This window comes from Cygnus atratus, chromosome 19 (genome assembly GCF_013377495.2).
Source record: "Cygnus atratus isolate AKBS03 ecotype Queensland, Australia chromosome 19, CAtr_DNAZoo_HiC_assembly, whole genome shotgun sequence".
Taxonomy (NCBI): Eukaryota; Metazoa; Chordata; class Aves; order Anseriformes; family Anatidae; genus Cygnus; species Cygnus atratus.
The window spans coordinates 8,347,518-8,374,637 of NC_066380.1; the positions used below are offsets into that span (position 1 = coordinate 8,347,518).

General features: G+C 51.9%; 1 protein-coding gene across 1 annotated transcript in view; it reads left to right on the plus strand.

The window, feature by feature from the left end:
• Positions 1-27,120, plus strand: part of ASTN2 (astrotactin 2) — a 338,016-nt gene that overhangs the window by 135,142 nt on the left and 175,754 nt on the right. The window contains 5 exon segments of the mRNA XM_050714656.1: positions 7,236-7,339; positions 7,341-7,404; positions 17,075-17,159; positions 17,313-17,387; positions 17,885-18,022. Coding sequence (XP_050570613.1) covers positions 7,236-7,339; positions 7,341-7,404; positions 17,075-17,159; positions 17,313-17,387; positions 17,885-18,022 — 466 coding nt within the window.

A 27,120-nucleotide genomic window follows, 5' to 3' on the forward strand; every position in this document is an offset into this window, starting at 1 on the left:
GGGAGCGGCCCAGTGCTGGGCTCTGCTTTACAGCAAAGGAAAAGCTGGAGATGTTCATTGATTTACAAATGAAGCATCCCCGCTTGGCACCAGAAGGATGGAGGAAGGGCTTGGGTCTCAAAGATTTCCATCCCTCAGAGCTTTCCCCTACGGCAGCCGGGCTCCAGAGCTCCCCAACCATTCGCAGCCACATCAGCCCCCCTGAAATCAGCAGAAAGAAAGGGCTGGCTTCAAACTGGGCTTTTCTGTTTCTCAGCCTGGAGTTGTTCTACTGCAGCAATGCCCATTTTGCTGCATGGAGATGCGGGTCAGTGCTTCGGCAGGAGCAGCACTGCCAGCCCCAGCCCCGGGTCTGGCTGCCCCAAACACAGCATGTTTTTGGCGAGGTGGCTGTGCTGGGGCCAGCTCTGCAGATTGCATTTAATTTCATCAGCTCTTAATCACTGGGTCATCTCCGTGCCTGCGTTACAACTCACTCCTGCTCCTGAGCCTGCTTGGCTGGCAAGAAAATGCGAGCAAATGGCTGCAGCATCACCAGACATGAACTCTAAATATTAACACCAATTTATAAACTGTATCAGCGTGGATCAAAGGGATTCCAAGACGGTTTTACGGCGTGAACACTCTTTGCATGAGGAACTAATAAGATTCCGGAGGCTGAAGTACATCATGTTTTTATCGTGCCTGTGACAGGCTTGTGATCCCGCGCTTGGCTTGTCCCCGTGCCGGGGCAGCTCTGCTTGCAAGGGAAGGAAAATGCCTCTTCCTCAGTCCCTTGTGGGATTTATTGAAGCAAACTGGGGGACTGGTGGTGATGTTTCGATGGTGTCAGCCAGGGCCTGCTTGGAGATGGGGGTTGTGGCATCCTGAGAGAGGCAGGACGCGTCCAGCACTGGGGAGGTGGCATCGCCCAGCGCCTGCCGAGCTCACACCAGCACCGTTCATTCCCTGATCTGGAAGGGACGGTGAGGGCAGAGTGCAATAAGGCAGAGTGTATTTGGCCAGCTAGCCTGCTCCCTTCCATAGGAAGGAGAGATGAAAACCTGGGCATCTGTATTTGGATGAGACCCTGCCTGTCTCAGAAGAGTGCTGGTGGGTCAGTCCTAGGAACCTGGCTTAGGCCACGCTTGCTTTCGAGCAGCAATTCACGGGATACTTGCAGCAGCAATAAGCAGCACTGCAAAGAGGATCTGCTGAGGCTGCATAGCCGAGAGCGTGCCACTTTACTCTATAATTCTCCCAAGTGGTGTCACTGGCTATGCCCAACCTTGTGATGAGCAGGTGGTGGCTCACCTTGGTCCTACGGTGCATTGATTTTGCGTGTGCTGCATCTCGGTTGCATTTTCTGCAGCCTTGGGGGGAATGTTTGGTCTTGGTGCTGGCTGAAAAATCTCTTACATTCACACACACTTCATGTTCTTTAAAGCTTATCATAGCTCATCCATCAGATACTTAGCGGAGTGATCAGATTTAGGATGGATTTCCCCAAACTCTTGTCCAATATCTAGAGTGTTGCTGCAGAATAGCCCCAGGCTGGAGCGAGGGAGTTTGGAGATAGAGAGCATTAAAGAGAAGCTGTGCTTCACGAATCTGATTTGTCTCAGCCATTGCTAGCCCAGATGCCTACTAAGGACGTGAGTGTGCTGGTACTGACACCTGGGCAGTTCTGGTGCCTGATAACACCGTGGAGCAGGCAGAGGGGCCCCTTACTTCAAGGGCTTGGTGCTGGTGGCTTCAACCCAGGTCTTGCGGAGGTGAAGCCGCAGCACGTTTGCATGTGGGTGTTTTGGTTCCACTCAGGTCTGGGGAAAGGTGCCCAAGTGATCGCTTGCTGTACAAAATGAAATACATGCGTTCTTTGACAGAAGTTCATCCCTGGTGAAATCTGGACTGATTTCCAAGAAAATCCAAAGAAAGAATCTGTCAAAATTACCAAACAAGTGTGATTTAACAATTAAAATGTAACCCCGCTCCTCCCACAGGAAAGATGCTTCTAGTCTTAGATGTAATTACATACAGATTTGTATCGCTAATTTGCTTCTGCTGTGCCAGGGTGAAAAACGTGAGGATTGACAGCGTTTGTAATGCATGGGAAGCTCCGGATTCGCACATCTGCAGGTTGGGGAGCGCTGGCGCCAGCAGCCCACGGCCGTGCACAGAGTTCAGGTGATGAAAATACCTCCTGGAGCCAAGCCCTGTGTGTGGTATGAGCTGCATTTTCAGCTTGGCTGATAGAAAAAAATAAATGGAAAAGAGAGACGTATGTATAGACTTTTGTGCTTTTAAAAGCTTACTAAAATTTCTGTTTAGGTGTTTAACTTGTTCAAGAGAAAAACTGTTTGAAAAATGAAAGGAAATGGCTACTGTGGATTTGAACCCACTGTGATACTATTCCTGGTTTCAGTTTAGAAGAAATTAAGAAATTCATCTGGCAGAATTGAAATCATTCCAAAATTATCCAAAACAGAAATGGCTACTGTGGATTTGAATCCACTGTGATACTATTCCTGGTTTCAATTTAGCAGAAGGAATTAAGAATTTCATTTGGCAGAATGGAGATTACTCCAAAATTGTCCAGCTTTGTGCTAAGCAGGAGAGGGGTGGTAGAGCTGGCCCTGCATTAGCCTGTGGATGAAACCCTGCACCAAGCCCTGTTGCCCTGCTTAGCTCAAGGTGTGTGTGTCCTGGGAACAGAGCATCTGTCTGTCTCTCCTCTGAATTTCCTGAAAGAGATTTGAGAAGCAAAATTTCTTATTCCCCAGTACAAGGATAGGAGCGTGAGAGCTGATCAATGGGAAGAGCTGATAGGGGAGGAGTTATCTCTTTGGGAAATGTTCTTTCAAGTTTTACAAGAAAAAGAGAGTCTCTAAAGAAATTGAATTATTCTTTGTACTTATAGAATGGAGCAAGAGGATAATCCTTCCTGTGGTCTTTAAAAAAATAAGTAAATCTTTAACAGGATTACAATTGTAAGATAGTGCAGGGATGGGTACATTAATAGCAACCTGTCGCATGACCTCCCATATCTTTCAAACATAAAATACTAATTTTAGATAAAAGGGAGTTTCGTTGTCCAAGATATAGCAAGTGGACCAAAGAAGACAAAAGGAGTGGAGGGAGGAAGAAACAGAAATTCTTCAAAAAAAAAAAAAATGTTTTATTTGATCTCTTCCCTTGAAAAAAAAAAAAAGAGAGAGAGAGAAAGGAAAAGCCAAACCCTTTTGGCTGCCTTTTGGGCGCTTTGTTCTTTTCCCGTGTTAGATAGCTCTTCTGAGCTGTTTTATCCTGTTTTGTTCTGGAAAATGATTTTTGAAATGTCAAAACTTCAAGGTTCTTTTGTCAAGGCTTAAGCAGTCCCACTGAACTTTGAAGGAGACCTCAGCATGAGAGACGCGAACTTTGGATGCAGTCTGAGCGGGTCCGGCTTTGATCAGCATTTGAGAACGAAGGGGGAAAAAACACACACACACGCAAAAAACCCAAACAAAACAATCCCCTGAAGCACTGGCATTGCACAGCCTTGTAGTGAAATTCCCCTTGGTGCCAGTATAGGGTGCAGTCTTGCTCATAAAGCCTGTGGAGCTCAAGGGCTGTGTCCTACACCACGGGGAGGTGGTGGCAGGTCGGGAGCTGCTGCTGTTGTGTTGCCTTGTCTGGCTGATGTGACGCTACTGGCTGCTTTAACCTGGGCCCTAAATGTCTGTGTTTAAGGGGAATTTTGCTGAGCTTAAGGCAGTCAGCTGGGGAATGGCATCTCCTGGGACCTGCTCCCCGTGGTCCCTGTGGGTGCGCTTCAACCTGGAGGCCGGGTTCGGGCGTAGGGCGAACCAGCTGGGTCTGTGGGTCTCAAAGCACATCTCCAGAGGACAGCTCAAGCTGGGGCTTCCCCCACTGTTGCATAGGCGGTGTGCGCCACGTGGGGTTCATGTCCCCATGGGGTTCATGTCCCCTGGTGCTGTCCTCTTCTGTTACCTCCGCTGAAAGGCCGCGCATTGGAGAAGGCAGATCTGGCAGATGTTTCTGACAAGCTGAAGGTGTTTGAAATGGCTCTCGCTTAGAAAATGTTTGTTCTCGGTAGTTTCTGAAAGGATTTGATATTCTATCTTCCCCTTCTTGGCTTTTCAAGATGTTTTTGATAAGTGCACGCTGGTGACTTGTGAAAACTGTTTTATGTGTGTGGATTCTTTGAAAACAAAGAGAAAAGTTGTGTAAGAAAGGCTTTGAAATCTTCAGAATTTTAGCTTTCAAAATATTTGTAAAGCTTCTCTTCCTGCTTTTTTTTTTATTTTATTTTTTTTAGGCAAGCTATGAAAGGATCAAGGTTGGGATTTTTGTTTGTTTATGTTTTCAGTAGGAGCGAAGGTGAGGAGTGTATCTGTGAACACATCTCACAGCCTTACCCGTCTCTGGGCCGTGATGTGAGAAGTTTCCTTGCTGGAAGTTGTCCCCTCTTTCCTCCTCCTCCTAGGAAGAAAAGGAAGTGTTTGCAATTAACTAGAACTTCCAATTTCCCCAGCTTTTTTATTTATTTTTTCCTTAGCTTGAATTGGAGGAAACATAATATTTCACTGAACTTTGAATTCAGGGATTTTGGATTCAAGTGTTTTCACTTCCTTTTTTTCTTTTCTTTCAGTTCCAATTGCATTATATTTGAGAAGGTCTTTCTGTGTAAAAAATATGACAAAGCAAAATTTGCAAGTTATTTCAAGCTTCTCAAATCTGTGGTGTTTTTTTTCACCCAACAAACTTGCACCTGGCTCTAGTCAGCCTGTCCCAGGACAGCTTCCCTGCTGTCACCCGCTGGGTCCCCTCCACCAGGCAGGTCCTGTGCCAGGGCACTCCGATGGCTCAAGTCACCTTCCTCTTTACGAATCCTAATTATACGACTGTTTTATGTCTGATTTGCTTCTGTTACTTTTACTCTGGCTGTATTTTAAATAGAAGTGGGGTTCATTAAGTAAGGATTTAATCAAGAGCTGGTGGTTTTGCTCTTCAGTCTTTGGGCACAGAGGGAGTTGTCTGTAACTGAGCCTCAAAATGCACTTACGTGCTTCTTGAGCCGTGCTAGGAAGCTAGAAAAACAAGCAAGCAAGCAAGATTGACAGGATGCTATGTGGATGTAAACACTCCCAATGGGTTCATAACGCATTTTCACTTGGTAAAATAAACCAGCAATAGTTACCATTGGTACTTAAAGCTGTCTTTAAATATTGATGGTAGAGACGATAATTAACAGAAGAAATTAGGTGGCTCTAAGGAAATCTCTGAGCTTGGCATTTCGATGCTCTCCTCTGGTGTTGTGGCATTTGCCCTGCAATCTGCTGTTGCCGTGTGGCTGATACAGACATCTCCTGCAGCCCTGGTGATCCAGGCTCCTGCTTCGCTGGGTCCCCAGAGCAACTGCAGCTCTCATTTCTGTTTGCTTGTGCAGTCTGTAGTTCGGCTGCACTCCTCAGCTATCAACGTAGAGATGCATCTGTATAAGCAGTATCAATATAAACAATTTGAATTCACATAAATTAGGACCGATATTTTTATGGTGCTGAGATCTCAGGATACCTGGAAATAGGGTCGCTCTCCTGAATGTTTGACTTTAGGCTTTGCTTTCTTGTCCTTTGTGTGGATAATGTGGTGTAGGATGAGGTCGAGATGGGCTCCTGCCTCCTAAAGCATCTGCAATTCTCATTCAAAAGGAAATTGCAAGTTTATGTTCAAGCAGGTTCATGTGGGGTGGTTGCTGCTATATTTCTTTTTTTTTTTCTGCTTTTTTAATCTCTTGGCTTTCATTGAGCTAAGAACTTCTGCAGTGCTTAGTAAGGCACTTAGACATTATTTTTCTAAGTGATATAAGCCGTCAAGTTTCAGGAAAATAACACCCTGGATCTATAGACTTGCCATCCTTGTGTAATCACTAAGAAGGATTTGAATCTTCAGGTAGTGTCTGCAAAGCTTGCCCCTGTTTCCACGTCCTAGCACTTGGAAGGATGCCTGCTATCTCCTGGCTTACCTGGCAGTTCACCTTGGCTACTCCTCTCTGAAGGTTTCTTCTCCCCTGTTTTTAGAGGCTTTTACCCCAGTAACTTTTTAAAACACCACTTAATGGCAGAGGTTTTTTGGCTCCCCTCTGATCTGTGCAGCACTATTATGGAGGCAGTCTTATAATCAATGTAATTGAAGATCAGAGTTAATGAGGACCTCTGTGCCTGCAAAATCCCCCAAGCGATGCTGGGCCTCAGATGTTAGATAAGGAAATGATTGGGCTGAACTGAAAATCTATTTGGCTAATTAGATGATGCATATTCCCAGATGCCAGTGGGGAAAAATACATTTCACAAAATAAAGAAACATAAGATTTTGTAAGGAAAGATTTTTTTGGCAGGAATTCTCTTCTAATTCTCGGGGGAGAGAGTGAGGGAGTTTCTATGCTACGAGTTGTGTTGGGCCAGTTTGCTGCCTTGAGCTAGGAGAAGGGAAGTGGGGACAGGCTGGGGTGCTGCTGTCCTGCTTCTGGGATCCTAATCTCTGGTGGACACCACCTGCGTGAGCTGGGGACGTGATGCTCTGATCTTATGGGTCAGAATAATTGCATTTGTCCACATTTCTGCAGAGATTTGGAAATCAAATCCAGTATCTCGTGATACTGGGAGGGTTGGGATGGGGGGAGCATCTCAGCAGTGGAGCCTCCCAGCTGGTGGACCACTCACACCTTTTGCTGGGGTGTTTGTATGGAGGAACTTCACAGTCAAATGAAGTTCTTTGGTTTGAGTGTTGGTGATTCCAGTAGTATTTTGCTGATCTCAACATCACACCAGCTATAGAGGAACAGTGTGTCTGATACTGGGCCAATTTTTTTTCTCCCTTTTTTTTTTTTTTTCTTCCCAATCAGCATGAAAGAGAAACCAGACACCAGAGAGCAAAAATAGCTTAATAATCTGTCAGAGAAGACTGAGGAGCCCACAGCACCCCAGCCCATGCCCCTCATCCAATTCTCAGCCTTTGCAGGGCTGGTTTCTCCCATTGGTACTGGAGTATCAAGGTCTGACCCACTGCAGCAGGGGCTCTGCTGTGGAGAATGATGGGGCAGTAACTCAGAAGTTCTGCTGCCTCATGTACAAATTCCTTGGTGCCTTATTTAAGATATCCCTTTTCTTCCTTGTGACATGCTCCTTTCTTTTACTTTTTTTTTTTTTTTCCTTTTTCTGCACACCTAACACTTTTTTTTTTTCCACCCTTAGGCAGCAGCTTCGTTGTGAGCGAAGGCAGCTACCTGGACATCTCCGACTGGCTAAACCCAGCCAAGCTGTCCCTTTACTACCAGATCAATGCCACGTCACCCTGGGGTGAGAGACCTCTGTGGGCAGAGGACCACCGATGCCTGTGAGCAGCTGTGCGACCAAGAGACAGGTAAGGGAGGCCTGGGAAGAGAGAAGACCCTTCAGAGGCTGGGGAGGCAAGGGAGGAGGTTTGTCTCTAGGTCTGCCAATGCCTGCTTGGCTCAGCCCCACGCTAGCCTGGTGTTAGGCACAGGGTACGGAGCGGTACCAACAGGGTGCACACTGGTGACCACCATTAACAAGGCGTTAAGCAGGTGGGTGCTAGGATGGGGATAAGAAATAGTGGATCTATCAGTTCGTTGGTGTGGCGACAGCAGGCATGTGGAGTTTGGCTGCCTATAAGCTGTGCCGTTTTGCTGTCCATTTTGGAAAACCTACCCATGATCTTGCCCCATCACCATCCCTTGTCTTCCTTCAACTGTTTAATGGCAGAGCACAGCATTTCCCATCTGTGCTCCTGCCTAGTATGACCTAGGTCTGATCTCTCCTCCACCTGCCTTGTGGAGCTGCAGACACTGCTGCTATCTTTCCCAACCCACAGATGAGTTTTTCACTGAGCACACCCTGCCTGCACGCAGATTCACCCCTGCGGAGCAGCAGCCTGCTGTGCTGGGACTCTTACAAAGGAGAAATGGCACCTTTCCTTCTGGCTCACTCACTCCCGGGTGACACACGGGGATCTGCAGCCGTTCGGGAACACAAAAAGATCAAGAGCGCAACGAGGGAATGAAGGGGGTCTGTGGGGTGGGAAATGCGTGAGTGTGTGACCCCGTGTTGGCTGCTGGTTTTTCGGCGGACTTGAAGAGGGACAGCTCACAGAGGAGAAGGCTTCTTCTGAGCATCCCGCTGCCGTAGGCTGTGCCGCTAATGCATGGCAGCTGGGGAGGAAGAAACCCTCCCAGGTTGTGAGCTGGGAGCTACGAGCGTGCTGGGGGCTGGCAGGAGAGGTCTGCTTTTGTTTCTCCCTTCTCAGCTGAGATGCAAATACTAAGCTAGGTCTCATAAATCCATTTTCCTGGTCAAGACAATGTTCTGTTTTCATACTCCTTGTTCTCAAGTCTTGTCTGCATGAAGGCACCGACAGGCATAGCCACAGCACAGAAATTATTCTGGCCAGTTCCCCATGCCAGCAAGCCCTGGGTGTCACCTGCAGCCCCAAGGTGGGCTGGGAGGTGGCAGCAGCTCCCTGGCATGTGGAGGTGATGCAGGAGGAGGATCTTCACACCCGCGTGGCTCAGCACAGAAGGATCATTTTAAACATCAGCAACACGCAGACAGCTCTGAGGATGAGAGAAGATCAGTTCAGCTCTCCCCAGGTCCACGGGAGGAGGAAGGAAAGACTTCTGCTGCCAGCAGAAACCACAAGGAGACCCTATGGAGGTAGCTCTGCTCGCTGGCACCAAGTAGGGCTGATACGGCCCCTGCATGGTCTCGTGTTCTCCCACAGCAGCTGCTGCTGCTCCCTGTGCATCCCCAGTGCACCAGAGCAGCTTCTCCCTCTCGCTGGATGCCCCACGCTTGAGCAGGACATGTCAGATCTCATTTGCAGGGAAGGCAGTGATGCTCATTAGCTTGGGAGGTGCTCGGCTCCGGCGCCGTGCTGGGTCCTAACCTCAGCTGCTGCTTTACAGCTCCCATCCCTGCTTCCCATCTGGCCAAAACCTGGGTGGCGATGCCTCTGCCTGATGCTGATTGAAGTCTGGCACATCCTGGATGTTGGATGGAGAGAAGGCAGTGGGATGGGGAGAAGGAAACGGGTTTAAAGGGTCTGTGAGCTATTCAGAGGTGACAGCCAGAGCAGGAGGAGCAAGGCAGAAGATCTCTGTGGTCCTGGCACGTTGGGCACATTGGGGCTCTGAGCCAGTCCCGTGATGGAGGGCAGAGAAGCCATGCTCTGAACTGTCAGCTTCCTCACCCAAAATGTACATCAGTTTCTTCCCCCTCTCTCCATCCTGGCAATTTGCACATGGATAAACCAGAACCTTTCTCCTGTCTGTGCCAGTTGGATCCCCAGGGGCAGGGCAGGACTTGCTGGTGAGGCTGCAGGTTTTCAGAGCAGTTTTCCAAATTTTACCAAGCAACCATCCACTGACAATGAGACCTCTGGAAGTACCTGCTGGACACCCTGCCCCAGGAGAGAGCCCCAGACATGGCTCACATTCATCGCTGTTGACCAGCCTTCAGCTGGTGAGAAGCTCCCATGCCAGGCTGGGAGCAAACTGTAGTTCTGTGATGCACAGCCTGCATTTTGAGGTTTATTTTTAATTAATGTCATTCTATTTTTAAGGGTGATTTATTTTTATCACCACGAGAGAGAGAGAGGCCTGTGGTTTTACTAGGGGATATAAATCCCATCTAGATTTCAACCTTTCCAGGTCAGGGATTTTATCATCTCTGGGAGCATCCCAAGTAGTGGGTGCGGGGGGTTTTCCCTGCCCTCCCTCCTCTCTGGCTGGGTGTCCAGGAGAAGGCTGGACCAAGGTTTGTCCTGTCTGGGGGATGACTGCCCTGCAGGTTTCCCCTGTGAAGAGCAGCAGGGCCAGCCTTGAAATGTTCCCACACATTTATAGCTGACCTCTCCTGCAGTGTGGATCCAGCCTTGGCCCAGAACTTCTTTGCTCCAGGGTTCAGGCAGAGGTGTTCTCAGCAGCAGTGCCGTGGGCTCCTGGCACATGTTTGGACAGAGGCCACCAGGTGATGAAGGCTCTGTCTGCTGAGACTCAACCTCTCACCCTTCCCAGGACTGAAAACCTCTTTTGGGTTGGAGTTTTTGTTTAACATCTGTCTGTACGATGTGCTGATTCGTGACTGAAGCCACTGAGTGCTACTTCAGTATAAATAATAATCCACACTGAAAACGGTGGCTCTGAAACGCTAGGAAATGCCAAAACACATTTTGCTTGCCTGACCTTAATTTGGCTTCCCTTGTGTCTTCGCAGTGTGACTCATTCTTTAATTAAATGATTGCTGCCCCTGACAAATTTCAAGCCCGTATTGCAAAGTACCAACTCATCAGAGCTTTTCGGAGAGAGCACCAACATCTGCACATGAGCAAAATGCCATCTTTCACTTCAGGTGAGCTGGGTGCCTCTTCCAGATGCTGGCACATCCTCACATAGTGCAAACCATGTGGCCCAGGGCTGCTCCTCAGCTGGACAGCTTCAGCCAAAATGCCCCATCTTCTTGGCAAGCGCTGCTTGAAGCGAGGACAAGGAAGGTTTGTTGCCTGCTGGGGCTTGCAGGCACCTCTCCTCGCTCTCAGTTTTTTCAGTGGACGTGGCATTTGTGCCACATGCTGGGATGTCTTCCTGTACAATCATGGAGCCCTGCTTTTTCACTTGCCTCCCTCACCAGTGCTGGTAACATTTACGAGGGCATCCATTTTTGGTGGCATATGCAAATCCTGATTTGTGAGCACAATTACCTGCTTTGTATGCACAAAACTGATTGATTCACTTGCACATTCTGTGGGCATCACTTAAGAGGCCTGCTGGAGAATTGGTCCCTGAGGGCCAAATGCTGGGAAAAACAGCCTGTGATTCTGTGCTGTCAGGCTTCCTAGAGCAGTGGCATAAATGAGATGGATCGCTACCTTGATTAGCAGGTGCAAGTGCGTTGATTTTTTTTTCCCCATCCATAAATCAGGCACTTACCCGTCAAAGCTCTCTTCTATGCATCCACAATTGATTGCACCCACAAAACAATAGGCACATGCTTGTAAGAACCCAATTAGATGTGGTAGTGAAAGGTCTTTTCTAGAAATTGGCAGGGGAAAAAAAAATAAAAAATGTTTCCATCATCTTCCAAATGGGCTAGTTTGTCACCTGAGCTGCAGATGGTTTTGCTGTCCTGGTAGGACAAGGCTCTTGCAGGCAGGAAACAGATGAAAGTCGTTGTTAAACATACCCATTTTTTAAAGGCACTTGTAAAGGGGATTTGGAGGTTGCAGAGCTGAACATGTAAATCAGTAGATGACCAACCTCAGTGAGGGTGTATTTGTGTTTACGAAAACAGTCATTTTCACTGATAGTTCAGTGTAATATCATGCGGCTTTTGTGCACATCAAGTAATATTTGTTTGTTCTCATACACTTCTGCTATTTTCGCTGTTGGAAGATCCCAGTGTCTTTATTGACTTAGACTTTTATAAGATGAGGTTCCGTCTCTCTAAGGTATGTAGTTTAATAACTTGGTCAAAAACCACGTAATATACGATTTCTTTCCAAGCGGCGGCACAGCTTGCCTTCTGCACCAAGCAGGGCAGGAGGCAGTTAACTCCCAAGCTAATTTAGCTTCAGGCTGAAGTGTTAGACATAAACAGCAATCAAAATGCATGCCTGCGAGGGGGCTGAGTTAAGGTTATCTGTGCTGTCTTTACACTCTCATTTTCTGCCATTAGAGTGTTTAATCCTGCAGCTACTAATGTTCTTGTAATGGCATTTCTGTGCTTGTCTAAAGGCCATGAAGGGGAGGGAAGGGAAGTGAGTGCTCCTGGGCCCATCTCACCTGCGTGACCCATCCCAGCAGCACTGCAGAAGGTCACTTCTCACCTATGGTAGTTGATCTGGGCAGTGGACATCCCAGAAGACAGCAGCCAGGCACTGCAGAACACCCTTGGGTGCTGCCGCTCAGGACCTTGCACTGCAGCCTTGCATCAGCCACGCACGTGTGTCCCCTGGGAGCTCCCTCGGCAGCACGGCTCAGGGGCTTAGCAAATGATAATGAGAATAATATCTGTGCTGAGCGTAAACCAGACACAATCCTCACAAGTTAAGCTTGTTCTTAACTGCTTTGATGCATCTGTGCAAAGAGGGTGACTTGTAGTGGGGGAAGAGGAGGGAACCGTCAAGTTAATTCCAGGTTTTCCGTGCTCACCCAAAGCACAGAGCCAACCTGCAGAAGGTTTTGCAAGGGCACGAGGCTGGCTCAGCTGACAGCAAGGAGAGGTGCTGCTCCTGGGCCCACGGCACCTCCTCGTGGGTTAGCGCAGCTCCCAGGCTCTGTTTGAAGCAGTGCTGGGAGCCACTGGTGCGCCCAAAACGTCCTACAAGGGGGTTTCGGTAGGTGGGGAGGGAGATGGGCCAAGGCAAGAGCACCCCACGTGGTTTGGGGATGTGGCAGGGACCAAGGGACCAGGCTGTGCCCTGGAAGGAGCCCTACAGCCTGCACCCAGGGTCTTCAAATAAAGAAGAACAGATCCTGCAGGTGGGAGAGGTGTCCACAGGGCCAGAGCTTGTGCTTCAGGTGGCTGCAGGACAGCAGGGTCCGGTTCAGCCTTGTCAGACTTTCTCTGAGTGCTGGATTAAGAGGTTGCTTCTGTGACGTTCTGCCAGGAGCTCAGAAACCTTTCACAAAGGATAAATCAATGCTGAACTTCCTCTAGATGCTTCTGAACCTCTGAAGCCTCGACGGCTTCATTACGGGAGGGAAGTGGCTGGAGTGGCAGGAGGGACAGGCATCGATCAGCCCCTTGTCCCCACCTCTGGAGGGATGCAACGGGGCCAGCAGAGCTGGGGTCAAGGCTTTGCTCCCCTGCGGTGGGGAAGGAGAGCGGCACCTCGGGTCCCCCCTATCCATCAGTGCTGCATCAGAGCAGGCTCGTCATCCCGGGGCTGGCTCGGTGCGAGCACGCAGCCCCGCGCCACTGCTGGCATCAGCTGGCCCAGAGAAGGCCTACAGGCCTCCCAGCCTGGTCCTGCAGGCCTGTCAGCCTGACCTCGGTTCCAGGGAAAGTTATGGAGCAAATCATCTCGGGTGAGATCACACGGCACGTGCGTGGCATCCAGGGGGCCAGGCCCAGCCAGCACGGGTTCACGAAAGGCAGGTCATGCTTGTCCAACCTCATCTCCTTCTATGACTGCGTGACCAGACTGGTGGTTGAGGGAAGGGCTGGTGATGTGGTCTACTTAGACTTCAGCAAAGCCTTTGACACGGTCTCCCACAGTATTCTCCTGGGGAAGCTGGCTGCCCGTGGCCTGCTCAGGTACACTCTCCTCTGGGTAAAGAACTGGCTGGAGGGCCGTGCCCAGCGGGTTGTGGTGAATGGAGTTAAGTCCAGCTGGCGTCCCGTTACAAGTGGTGTTCCCCGGGGGTCGGTGCTGGGGCCTATCTTGTTTAATACCTTTATTGGTGACCTGGATGAGGGGATTGAGTGTACCCTCAGTGAGTTTGCAGACGACACCAAGCTGGGAGGTAGTGCTGATCTGCCTGAGGGTAGGGTGGCCCTTCAGAGGGATCTGGGTGGGCTGGACTGCTGGGCTGCCCCATGGTTGCTTCACTGCTGCCAGCAGCCCCCTAACTCCATCAGTAAAAATGCCATTGCCTGCAAAGAGCAGCTTCCCTGGGAGCACAGGGGCTGCAGGAGCTTCTGCTGCGTGCCGGGCTGGAGGATTAGGGGGATCCTGTAGCATTATCACAACAGATCGCCTCTCGCCCTAACGAGGCTAACAGGATTACCCGGCACGCTGGCACCGGCGTGCTTGGCCGTGTGGTGTTCGTGCAGCTGCACGAAGAAAAGAGATGGCTGGGGGTTATTTCTGTTTCAGAAGGAACAGAAACAGTGCATTGGGTGAAATGAAAGAAAAGTTCTGCAGCCCACGGGCGCTTTGCGGCAGCCTGCAGCTCTGGGTTGCACTCAGAGCTCCTCACCCCATCGGCTCCTCAAGCAGCCTCCTCGGAAATGAAAGCACAGCAGGAGGAGGGAGGCTGCACGAAACTATCTGCGAAGCTCTGGATGTGTCCTGCAGCTTGTGACAGAGGTTACCCCCTGAGCAGAAGCCGACCCAGAGACGTGTTCCCTGTAATTAGCTGTGGCTGTGCAGCCTTTGGGATTTGGTGTAAGTGGGAGAGGGGAGCAGGAGAAGCAGTGCCACAGAGCAGGGCTGTGGGCTGGCTGTAGCAGGGCGCTGCTGCTCTCCCATGGCCTCGGGTCTCCCCTTGCCCTGCCAAATACCTGTGTGTGTCACATGAAGAGCAGGCATGCTCTCTGAGCCTCTTACTAGACCTGTGCTTTTCCATTTCCTGGTTAATACACCTTCTCCCTGCAAGAGCAGAGGGGTTTCCTCTCTCCCTCTCACAGTGGTTTGTTAAATGACAGACTGCAAATACAGCGTGGGGCCTCCAGAACTTAACACCGGGACCTGCTCTTGCTTAAACGAAGAAAGCAGTGATCCTTCCTTTTGCCAGAACAGACCAAGGCTCCCTGTGGATTACCCAGTCCGATTTGTGGGTTATGAATCTGAAAGAAGACAAATGACCATCACCGGCCATGTCTGCACCGTTTGCGGGTCGGCGACTGCAGAAATGGGATGCTTGTCCCAGCACTTTGTAGGTCCTGACTCATTTGTCCTCCCGCAGCAGAGGCAGACACAAGGTTTGGTAGCTCTGAACAGCAGTGCTGTTGTTCGGGCTTTTGGTGGTGGTGGTTTTTTATGCAGCATGCTGCAATCTGCTCTTTAGGAAATGTACTTTCTCAAAGGAGGAGCTAGGATAGGGGGCTCCCATCCCTGTCACCTGGAGCATTTCTCCCTCCGTGGGGATTCACTCTGTGCCCTGTGGCAGGAGCTGGCTCAGCATCATGCCTGGCCAGGCTGAGCAAAGAGAAAATCACGGAGTATTTGGGGGGGCTGAAGGAAGAGAGGAGATGCCCAGCAGTGCGAGGAGAGCAAATGCTCATGAAAACATGGAGCAGCACCACCAGTTCTTCCGCGTTTCACAGCCCAGCAGATTGCAATGCTCAGCTGGTCCCGTGCTGCAGTCTTTCCCATTGCATTTCTAAAGCTCTGCCAGAAGGGTACAGATGTGCCTGGAGAAGCTGGGGCCGCATCCTGCACGGTTCTGGGGAGGTGCCGGTGGTCTCAGCCCTGCGTGGCACCCCCTGCTGTGGCCGCAGGCTGCTCCCGCTCACCCAAACCTCCCCTAAACCTCCTGGGAAAGCCTCCAGCGCCAGCTGCAGCTGCCGAAGCTCTAGGACTGGAGTCGATAAAATCGATATTTCTGCGGGGTGATGGAGTTCCTCCTTCCCACGCCAAGCTGCCTCGACAGGAAACAAACGGGTGGACACAACAAACACGTCGTGCTGCGGGAGAGGGGTTAGCAGCCCTGGAACCTGCAGCCAGCAGTAAGGAAGGAGGTGGTCGGGCTGTTTGATGCCAACCTCTGTAGGTGTTTTTTTCTCCCCGATTTGCTCTAATTTCCATGGCAGGCGCTGGGAGTGAGCCGGTGCCCCAAGACTCCCAGCTCTGCTTTGCAAGCACTTTGAGGTGTCTCTCATTTGCAGAGCCTATATTTGTTATGTAATGAGCGCCAGGAATTAATGATCCGCGGCGTGGCTGGGGAAACTTGCGTACTAAGCACCCAAGGAAAAAATAACTTTCCCTTTTTTTAACTGACTGACGGAGCCATTAGGACACGCAGTTCTTGCCGTGAAACTGCCCCAGCCCCAGGCCAGGCAGGCTGAGCTGGAGCAGGAGCTCACGCCGCCATCTCCTTCCCGACTCCTTCCCTTTGGAGGAGTAATGCTCCTGCCTCTCCCGTTATGAATCATGAGGTTAGCAGCTTTTGACAGATCATAAATCAGTGCTTCGAAGTCGCTAGGACAAATCCCAGGATATTTAATCTTTAATATTAGACGTGTTTAAAGCAGTGAATATTTCATGAAGGTGCTGTTGCATTTTAGCATGCCATTAGCTCTCTCTTTCTCGCCGCCCTTCCTTTTCCCTACCTCCCCTTTTCCAGACAGCTCTCATCAAAAAAAGGTCTCACGGGCTGCACCCTGTTTCGTTCCCTCCCAACAAGAAAGCTCCTTACTGTAATCCCTGCGAGACACGCGGAGCTCGCCCAGGGACCCGAGGAGCGCACGGGTTCCTGCCAGCCTGCATCAGTGCTGGCTCCGGGGGCTCCCCTCTCCCTGCCTCCCTCCTCTGAGCAGGCAGCAGTGGTTGTGTGCCCCCCCTTCTCCCTCCTGCCTCTGCACAGGGGCTTAAAGAGCAGCCTGCCACTGCAACGAGGAAAAGCGTGATGGAGGGGCAAGTGGGGAGGGGGAAATTATCGATAGGCGCTTGTAAGAGAAAACTCCATGTGCAAATCCAATTCCACTGTTTATTTTGCCGTTTCTTGCTCCGGGTTACATCTTTCTACCAAACACAGAATCGACTGGGGCCAGGCACGGTCAGATCCCTGCTCCTGCTCTCAGTGGGGTGTAACAGGGTGCAGGAGGAAGGTGCAGCGGGGTGAGACCCCGTTAACGTTTGGGCAGGGGCACAGCGAAGGCTGGCTGCAGAGGGTGAGGCCAGCATCACGCTGAGGACCGAGGGCAGCCCGTCTGCTGCAGGTGTGAGCGCTTTGCAGACCAGGACAGGAGCAGCCACGTCCACGTGGTGTTTCTCTGCAGGCAGCGTGAGCAGTCCTTGGAGGTCATCAGGCAGAGTTTGGCCGAATCTGGGGAGCTGCGTGGGTGCACAGGAGCACGGGCTGAGGACAGACGTTTTGCATCATTACATCTCATCCCCGTTCACAGCGGGAGCACGTCGTGTAACCCCTTCAGAAAAGCTTCGGGTTTCTTCCAGCTTCCCACATCTCCTCACCCAGAGGTTTCAGAAGGCTCCAAAGAGCTTCAGGCCCGCCATGGGGACCTGGACTGCCTGTGACGAGCAGGGATGAACAGCAGGGGAGGAGCGGCCGACGCAGTGCTTTCTGACCTGCCCCTTGCACAAAGTCTCATCTTTCCCTGGTCTCTTTTAGGGGAGTGCAGCTGTCACGAAGGCTACACCCCAGACCCCGTCCATCGGCACCTGTGTGTGCGCAGTGACTGGGGACACAGCGAAGGGTGAGTGGGAGCCGAGCTCCTCTCTGGGGTGTGCTGGGGCCAGCTCTCCTTCCCCCCTGGCCGCCACCATCCCCAAAGACCCGGCGCCCGACAGGTGCTGCTGGCCTTGCTGGGTGGCGTGACGCAGCTTCTCTCTCCCTCTTTGTCTCCCAGGCCATGGCCCTACACAACGCTCGAGAGGGGATACGACCTGGTCACAGGAGAGCAGGCGCCGGAGAAGATACTCAGGTGGGTCCAACGACAGCTCGTCTCCTCCATCTCAGTGGGCAGTGCCTGCTGCTGGGGGCTTCCCAGCAGCCTGCTGCCTCCTGGTGGTCCCTGGTTCCGTCTTGTCCTGCTGTCTGAGGTGCACTGGTGTCACCTGCCTCCAGTGAGCCTAAAAATCAGCCTGTCCTGTGCAGGAGGAGAGGGATTTCCCTCTTGTCCCCTCTGCTGACACACCTCAACAAAAGCAAGGGCACTGTGCACTAAGTATCCCCCTGGGTTTAAAGCCAGAGCAGGATCATCCTCCTGTTCTCCCTGTCACACCTCCAGCTGTTTTGTCTGTGGTTGCTGTGGTTGTGTCACACCTCCAACTCGTTTGCCTGTGGTTGGCTCTCAGGACAAGACCAAGTGACTAACACATGCCATAAGCCACCGCTGCCCTCATCTCCAAGTGGCCAGGTGTGGTAGAGGTCCACCTCCTACCACCATATTCCCATATGACATGTTTGTCCTCACTCCAGGTCCACCTATAGCCTGGGACAAGGCCTGTGGCTGCCGGTCAGTAAGAGCTTCGTGGTGCCCCCCGTGGAGCTTTCTATCAATCCTCTTGCCAGCTGCAAGACAGATGTTCTGGTGACAGAAGATCCAGCAGATGTCAGGTAGGAAGCAGATTTCTCGTTTTGCTCATGCTCGAGTGACTAGGCTGCTCTTTAAATTGTTCCTGAGGATGCAGTAATTTCTACGATGATAAGTTTGATTAATTTTCTTCCAATAAGAAATCCGACGTGATAACTCTGCAGTTTTTTTTTTGGTCCTGATGGGTCTAGGCCAGGTGTGTGCGTATAACTCTAATGCAGGTAGGTAAATTGGTATGAACCTGTGGCAAGGCAATTTTCAAGTGGCTTAAATCTAATGTTTGATTGCACAGCTGTAATCGGTGCACTCGCAGGTATGGAAGTGCCATCCTCGTTCAGAATCTCGTATGTGTGTCACGTCAGCCCAACCCTATAGGCTGCTCTGGGGCTCACGAGGGGCCAAGGTCAGACCAGGTGAAAGGCCATGCTGCTTGTCCAATTATTATGCAATTAGGGGATTTTTTTTTTCCTTCCTGGAGTTCAGCAAATGCCCGAATGTTTCTCTGACTCGTCATTTTGGCTAGCTTGTGCTTCAGCCAGACCTCCTCTGATGTCAAATTCAGCAGTGCGAGCTCGGGGGGTGTTGCAGGAGGAGAATTGCCCCAGTGGAAGGAGAGGCTGGGAGAGGGTGCTGAGAGTGGGCGAGGTGAGGGGCTTGGAAAGGGAGTCCAGGCAAAGTGGTTGTCCACCCCTGCCTGGTTTGCAAGGGCTTGACTGTTTGATTCCTAAGGCATTTAGTGTGCATTGCCTCTCCCTCATTAAATCAAAACTAAGCGTGTGATCGCCGGGTGCCAGGGAGGCTCCGGGAGCCCTCACTACCTTCCTGCTTGCTGCCTTCTCCTGTTCACCAAAGACAAAATTTCCTGACATGCAAACTTTTGTCTGTGGTGTGCATCATCTTCACGGGCACCAGCGGGATCCGTATTTCCCCAGCCTGTTTTGCCTTCCGTTTCCCAAGAGCGATGGGACAGTGGGTTTCCTTGTTTCTGCTCCATCATGGGTCTTGGCAGGGCTGCAGTTGGAGCAAGTACCTCCAAAACCTGCGGCAGAGCCAGGACTGGCATCCAAAAGGTCCTCACTTCCAAGTGTGTTTTTGTTGATGATTGGTGCTCGTTCCCTCTTCTGTAAAAGGAGCCTTATGGTATGTATCTATCACAATTTGGCTCTGTTGGGAAAGGTAGTTTTTGTCTGCAGAAGACGACTGATTGTTGGTTGAGGATAAGGGTCGCCCCGTTGTATGCCAACATTTTCCAAGCCAAACCACCACTGTCTCTTGCTCCCTAACATCCTCATTAGAAAGCAGAAGTTGGGAAGCTCGCTTTCTGCCCCGGTGCTGTGATTGTCTCTGGGCACTGATCCTTGAGGAGGAGTCTCGGGATGGAGGAATGCCAGGGCAGGAGGTGGGGAGCTTCTGGCATGGAGGCTGATGCCTGCTCTCCTCCTAAATGAAAGCCGAATTGAGAATTCCAGATATAAATACTGGAGTGACCCAAGTGGAATAAGGGAGGCAAGTTCACATCGCTTGTATCGTACATGCAGGAGATGCTAAATTATTTAAACTTTAATAAACGTAATAATAAATATTTGATGTTGAATTATGGAAGGTTTCACAGATACAGTGAAAAGCAAAAACTGATCTATTATTTCTGCATTAGAACCTAAACACTTCTCAAACTGGGACCAGGCTGCTGGCTCAGGGTCCCGAGCACCCTGTGATGGATGGAGACGGAGCTGATGCCTCCCGAGCTGAGCGCTGGGGGCTGGCGGAGGAGCTGGTGCGGAAAAGTTGTGCTCAGTGCTGAGGCAGTCCACAAGTGGGGACATTGCGGTGTTCGGTGCTCACAAGCATCGCCTTGTCCTGTCTCTGTGCTGGGGTTTTGGGGAGCTTTGGACTGAGAGGTGCCTTGGTAGCAAGTCGAGAGAGCAGCAATGCAGCAGTTTTGGTGGTCCAGATGTCCCAGTGATGACCAGTAACGTTGGACCTAATTTTGGAGGTGAACGCATACTATCCACTGTACCTGTGTCCAAAAGCCATCCCTGTGCCCTCAGAGGGCCCTGCTCACTGGGAACACGGTGGCACTGCTGTCCCTCTGTGCCTGCAGCTCCTGCTTGCGGTGCTTTAGCTCTGATCCAGCCATGTCCCCGTGCCCAGGGTCAGATCAGCAACATCTCACAGCAGCTGGAACACGCTGCGTCTCAGCGCCAGGAGTGTCCTGTTTGCTGTCCCGTAATGTCGTGATGGTAATTCAGTCCTGTATTTCTTCTGTGCCTTTAATAAGAACCGTGCTGAATTCCTCCAGACCTTTCATTAGTCTGGCACCTTTTGGCTCTGGGGTCACTTGTCTTGAAGAGTTTAATGGAGGGAAATTGCAGAAAGCCTGGTTTGGAGAAAACAAGTGATGAAGTCTTTACAACTTGGAGGGTTAAAGGTTCAAACGTAGCCTTGCGGTTTTATGAAGATGCTCGAGACTGCAGAAAGGCCAGGTGGGGCTCTGCCACTCAGCAGCTCTCTGGAGCAATGCTGACTCCCTGCTGCCGCTCGTGGGGATGTTGCTGTCCACGTGCTTCACCGCCAGAGCTTTCTCCAGCTTCCTCCCACGGCTGCAGCCAACCCTGGGAGTGCTGCCTGTGCTCTGCATGCCCCCGGAGGGGAGCAGGGACCGGACTCGTCCTGCAGAACTTGGCGGTGGGTGTTTTGGGGCCATGCATCCTAAACTGAGCAAAAGGTTTCCCTTAGAGCTGGTGAAGTTTCTGTGCATAATTTAGCAGTAACTGTTTTAAGCGTCCCCTCTTCAACTCCAGAGCATGATCCCCTGCACAGTGATCACATCGGTCATACGTCTTGGCTCATGGGAGCCAGGCTAGCAGTGACAGCTCGTTACTGGTGACACCACGCTATCGGTGACACCTTTGTTCACATGAGGGTGGCCAGCACTGGAGGCTCTCCCTGTGCTGGCCTCTGGCTTTTGCTGGGCTGCCAGGTCAAGAAGTATCTCACCTTGTCTCGCTTGTTTTAAAGACCCCCCCTTTGTTTCCCTCTCCCCATCGCTCCCATCCCTCTCCCATCCCGTATTTCTCCAGTAACTCGATGATGAACACAGCAGTCTGTACTGATTTTAACAGATTACTCTCAGGTGTTTAATCCTTCTGCTGACCTTCCCTGGACACGTGGCCTTCACTTTATGGTCCTTTGGGACGTATCGCTTGTCCTGTGGGACAGGACCTCACTGTTCCTGTTCAGAGCAGGCTGCTCACCCCATCAGCAGCTCATTAGGGACGGCAGCAGGGAGGACCCGCAGCCTTACTCCCACTGCTGCAAGCACCCAGCACCCCAGCACTTGGTGACAGGGGCACCCTTGGTGGTGGCACTGATGCTGGGGACATCCCCTGGGGGCAGAGAGCAGCACTGGGACATGCTGGGGGCCCTGCTGTCACTGTGGGGATCGGTGCTGGCCGGCACCCCCTGCCCAGCATCCTGCAGCCCCGCTGTGTCCCCAGCTCAGCGGAAAAGTTTGTAATTTCTCGTGAGTGGCTGTAAATCAGAGGAGCGAGCCTCAGCTGCTGCCTGACATGACATATAGCTCCATCGTTATGGCAACCATAGAAACAAATAAAAGCCTTGCCTTTGCTTGACAAGCCTTTGAGATGTCCTGATGGAGAGACAAGTGTTCAGTGGCAGAATGAATTCTCTTGAACTCTCTGTCAATTCATCTTCGTTTTGCTCCCAAGTGAGTCCCTTTGCTCTCTGAATTCTTTGCCAAAGTACAATCAGGAAGATTTTTTATTATTGTTGTTATTATTATTTCATTTTCAGTTCTCTCAGTGCTCCACACACCACACACGAGCCACCTTTTCTCCCTTGCTCTGAGCGCACGCATCCCGTGGAGCAGGGACCAGCCCGTGCTGAGGCCAGGAGCTTTTGCTCCCCCTGTGCGTGGCCTTTCCTGGCTCAGCCCCACCGTGCCCCTGCGACAAAACCACTGCCCCCGCCTTGCAGGGGCTCTGCCAGAAGCACCGCGTGGCACTGCTTTTGCGGCCATTCAGGCGCTTTGCAAGTTGGTGCCAAGCGCTGCGGTGCAAGGCTCCCTGCCTCGCCGCGGGTGATGAAAAGCAAAGAGGAGAAGAAAGGCGGAGGGAATCTGGGCCAGGAGAGGAGAAGGAGCTTTGCCACAGCATCAGCAGGTCTCATCTGCTCTGCACCTGGGCTTCATGCCTCACCCGCAGGAGCACAGACAAAGGGGTGCTGCTGCAGGTGAGCACCGCTGAGCCTCGGGAGGTTTTTACTGGGCACTCAGCTCCAGCACAAGGCAGGTTTCTTGCTCATCTCGAGCACCACTGATTCTGCGCAAAAGGGTTTCTCTTGGGTCCACTCCTGCTGCAATTTTTTGCTCTGTCTCCATGGTCCCATCTGCAGCACTGCCTGTTCCCCGAGCCCTGGGGTGCGTTCATGCAAGGGAAGCCCTTTTGGGGGCTGTCTCTGAGCAGGAGCAGCGACCCTGGGTTGCTGCCTTCCAGGCTTTTGTCCTGTTGGTACCAGCAGCCGTGGGCACCAATGCCGCAGCTGACAGCAGGTGCCTGTGATGAATGGACAGCTTAACATGTTGGAGCAAGTTGATCATTGCATCACCAAGCACAACTTACTCATTTCTGGAGGGAGGACAATCCATTACAGTGCACATCACAGAGACACCGGCATCCCCGGAGGTAACATCCCTGCAGCTCTGGGCTGGGTTTCTTATCACCCCAGCATGCCATCATCTCACAAAAACCAGTGGAGGAGCAACTTCTGGTGCGTAACACAGGGATAAAGGCAGCCCCTGGACTCGTCTTCTGTGGGGAAAGGAGGGATGTGGTGCAGAGAGGCAGCTGCCAGCCTCTGCCATGTGTGTGTTAACTTTCCATCAGGCTGCTTGTGGGAATTTTGCTGGTCCTGGCCTCCTGGTTTGATTTATGAGAGCAGATTGGAGGAGTCAGCTACGTCTCATTTGGCTAAGGGATGACTAAACGGGGACGTAACCTTGTGGCAGCCGCCGATGGCTGGGAGCAGCAGCAGGAGAGAGGAGTCAAAGGAGTGGTGTGATAGGGAAATGAGGGGCAGGCAGGAAAAGGGAAAAAAAAAAAAAAAACAACTAAACTCCATCTGGAATCACCAAGGGAGTGTCTGTGTTGGTTAGGTCAGAGCTGAAACCCGTGTTCAGCAGCACCTCTGTTGCACCGAGAGGGTGCAGAGACGTCTCAGCCTCCCTCTTTGTGGGCTTTTTAATAATCCCTGATACAGTGCTGCTGAATTTCCCCCTCTGTGCTCCAGTTCTGTGTGTGATCCTGCTAAATTCTTGAGCTCTTCATGCTGGGCTATAAAACTACACAGAAAATGATCAAACCTCCTAGGGGCAGTGATGTAAATTTGGACTAGCTCGTAGGCAAATCCATCGCAGGGAGCAAGCACCAGGAGCAGCCACGAGTTGTGCAGCTGAGTGATTGCTGTTCCTCTCATCAGCGGTGCCTCGGAGCCCAGGAGGGAAAAGCAAACAAACGCACAAACAGATTTTGTTTATGTATTTATTGAGACAATTAAAAAAAACCCCAACACCCGCCAAATATGCACATGCTGTCTCACACCCAGAATGGTTCCCGTTAATGTAGCTGGGATCTCCCAGCACAAAGCACGATTTGGCACTGAGCTCTGCAGCTTCTCTTTATGCCAGATCTTCTTCTGCCGTCGTGTGTGTCCGTCTGTCCGTCCACCAAACCACCTGCTGCCCGCCGCAGCTCCGCTCTTGGAGCGGGATCCTGCCGGCACCCAGACGAGTAACGAGCAGAAGGGGTTTGGAGGGGCAGGCAGGGACTGATGCATGCACATAAGCAAGGAAGCAAAATGAGGCAGCATTAGGTTTCTTTCAGTGCAAGGAGCTCTCCTGTCCCTGTTTGATGGTGTTGCCTGTTTTTATGTCCCTGCCTTTGCTTCCTGTTAAACATTTGCTGGAGTGCGCTTTGCAGCCGCCTGTTCAAAGGCCCCATGGCCTCTCTGTTTATTCAGCCTGTCTGCACTATTTTCCCCTAATTATGTCTTTCTCCCCATCTGAGTTTATTGCCCGTGACTTTGTGACCGTCCGCTGCCTGGGCAGGGCTCCGGGCAGCCCGGCAGGAGAGGGACCAGGCTGTCACCTCCTGGCCACGCCGCATCCAGCGTGGGCTGGGAAACCCTGCCCTCCTCCTCCTGCTCCTCTGCTCCTCCGCACCATGTGTGCTGAGCCTCGCTATTTCATTCGAAATGAGATGAACGAGCTGCACAGCCTGCCTGGGTTTTCACAAGGAGGGGCTCGTGTCAGCCCGAGGCAACCTGGGGAGGTGTCAGAAAGCGGCTGGGGACTGGGTGCACCTGGGCTGCTGAGCAGGTGTGAAAGTAAAAAAAAAAAGGGCTCGTATTTTTGGGGCAGTTGCACATGATTTAAAAACCATAGCAGTATTTGGGGATGGGGAGATGCGAGGGATTTGCCAGGCAGAAGGGACGAAGCTCACTGCAGGTCCAGCTGGCGTAGAGCAGGGCACGGGGCACAGCCGCTGCTGGCAGGGAGGTGATGCTTTTGGAGAGTGCCAGGTCGTGGCGATGGACACCACGGCAGCCCAGCAGGAGTGGGGCAGGGCTGGTTTGGAGCGCAGGCACTTGAGCCCCAGCAAAAGCAAAGGATTTGGAGTCAGCTTTGACTCTTGTTTCCAGCCCAGCCGACCCACGTTGCCTTCCCCCATCACAAGCCGCGAGCATGCAGCGCTGCACTGGTGGGGAAGGGAGAGGGGCAGCTGAGAAGTGAGAGGGGTGGCAGCAGCAGGACAGCCAGGACTCCCCACGTGTCTGGGGAAGGATGCTCTGAGCCAGTGCCCTCTCCCTGGTGTGAGCAGCGTTATCTTTAAGTGCATTGAAGCAGGGGGAGACGGTTGTCCCTGTTCCCACGTGGCTGCACGCCTCTCCGCAGGCTTAGCTGCGTGACTGGGACCTACAGTCCTGTGTGGGGTCATGTCATTGGGAAAACATTAATAACTTCTCTTTAGCTATTTTTAAATGCAATTTAGTGGAGAGAGCCGGCACCATCAACCAGCCGGTTCTGATGAGATTTCAAATGCCGTAAACTTGCCCAGTGTGGTCCGTTTCCGCTCCTCCTTTCTGGTTTTTATCTCCCGTGACTGCTGTTGGATCACTTCATTCAGAGGACAAAACTAATAAAATTCATCAGAGCTGAAATGTTCCTGGGAGCGTGCCAGGGACCTGCGATGGGCTTCAGAGCTGCTGTAAGGATGAGAAACAGCCTCAGCGGGGACAATGGGAGCAGGGGTGGACACGAGTTGGGGAGGTTCGTCCTTCTCTTCTAAGGGCATTTCCAAAAGGACAACGTTCCCTGCCGGTTTGGAAGGGAATCCTGGAGAAAATTAACCCCTAGGTTTATTTTATGGGGGTTTGTTTGTTTGTGGAAGGAACGGGGGAGGCCGATGTGGCTGCGGAGGAATATCGTGCTCACCAGCAGAAGCGTGTGGGAAAACCCTGGTCCGGCTTCAACCACGCGGCAGCCGCAGCTGCAGCCAGTGAGCTGGGGCGGCCCCGCTCTCCGAAGACAAATGAGGTTAATTAGCACTGGCTCCGCTCCTGAGCAGCCAGAGCCAGGTTTCCATTGACCCTGCTGGGCTGGGCGCAGTGTCCCACAGCCACAGCTGCTGCCCCAAGGGCTTCTGCTCCAGGACGTCACCCGGCTCTCGGGGTGGTTTTATCACCCCCTCTGCTCTCAGGGTGCCCACGGCACAGCACCTTCCAGGTGTAAGGACCAAAAAGCTCAGCACCCGTTTCGCAGACCGTGTCAGTGCAGCACAGTGCAGCGTCCAGCGTTGCCCGTCAGCTCAGAAAACCCTTGACCTTCCTGTGCTTTCCTGCAGCTGCCTGGTGGGACCGCAGCCGTGCTGCGCCGCAGCTGCAAATCCTCTGCTCGTTGCCTCTGCTGTGTCCAGGTTTTGCATCATTGCCCTTTATCATCTCTTTATTTGCTATGCACTTGACCTCTCCTTTTCTGATGTAGATGTTGGTAAGTGGCAGGCAGCTTCTCTGGGCTCCCTAAGTCTGGCTGCTGGCTATGGAGTGAAAAGGAAAAGCTCTCTAAACATTTTCTTGCTGCTACGCCTGTAAAGCCCGGGGGTCTGGTGGGCGGCGGTGGTTTCCCCGGTGCCACGGTGGAGTGCATTAAGTAGAATATTGTTTTGAGAGGCTAAATCAAAGAGTGCTGCAAAGCTGGCAAGGATTGGAAGGAAGGCTGGGGAGTGAGCAGGAGGAAAAAAAAAGGTCTAGAAAACGAGGTGAAGCTTTGCAAAAAAATAATCCCATCTTGGGAACTGCCCTGCTTTCACTGCCTGAAGAATTCCTGTGCGCTAATCAATTCAGCTCCAGACATTTCCTCCGGTGCTTTTGATTTAAGGAGGTGCTGCTGGCTGAACCTAGTGCCTTTTGTCACAGCACAGAGGGTGCAGCCAGGGGCCCCGAGCTGAGCTGGCTGGAGTGGCAGCGGGGACGGAGGGGTGCGGGTGCGGATGGACCAGGCGGTCCTGGCACAGCACCCCATGCATTTCTCCTCCATCCGAGGCTTAAAGCAGAGGTACTGAGCAGGCTTTGCAGGGCAGGGCTGCGGAGCAGGCAGCGGCATGGGGAGTGCGGTCAGTTCTGGGATCGGGTGGGGCTGGGGGACACAGCAGGTCCCGGTGTCTCACCTCGGGATTTGTCCCGAGCGTCACGCAGCCAGGGCACCTGGGGCCTGCCGTGGCACCGCTGCTTTCTGTGTCCTTGGTGTGTGTCAGAGCGTGCTCAGCGCTGATGTCCTGCCGTACGTATGTGCTTTAGGGTGGGCTGGACTGTGCTGTGGTGATGCCCTTAGAGAAACCTGGGGGACCCTAAAAAACCAGCTTAAATGACCCACTGAAGTGACTTTAGGGGCAGGGGGGGTACACCCTGCGGGGCCAGATTCCTGTTCCTTACGAAGCTCTCTGTGAATGCTGATTTCCCTCACTGCTGTTGAACTGAGGCTGTCTCTACCTGCGTGCGTCTGAGCCCTATAAATAAGCATCAGTGTAAAGGAGAGCCCTTCATTTCT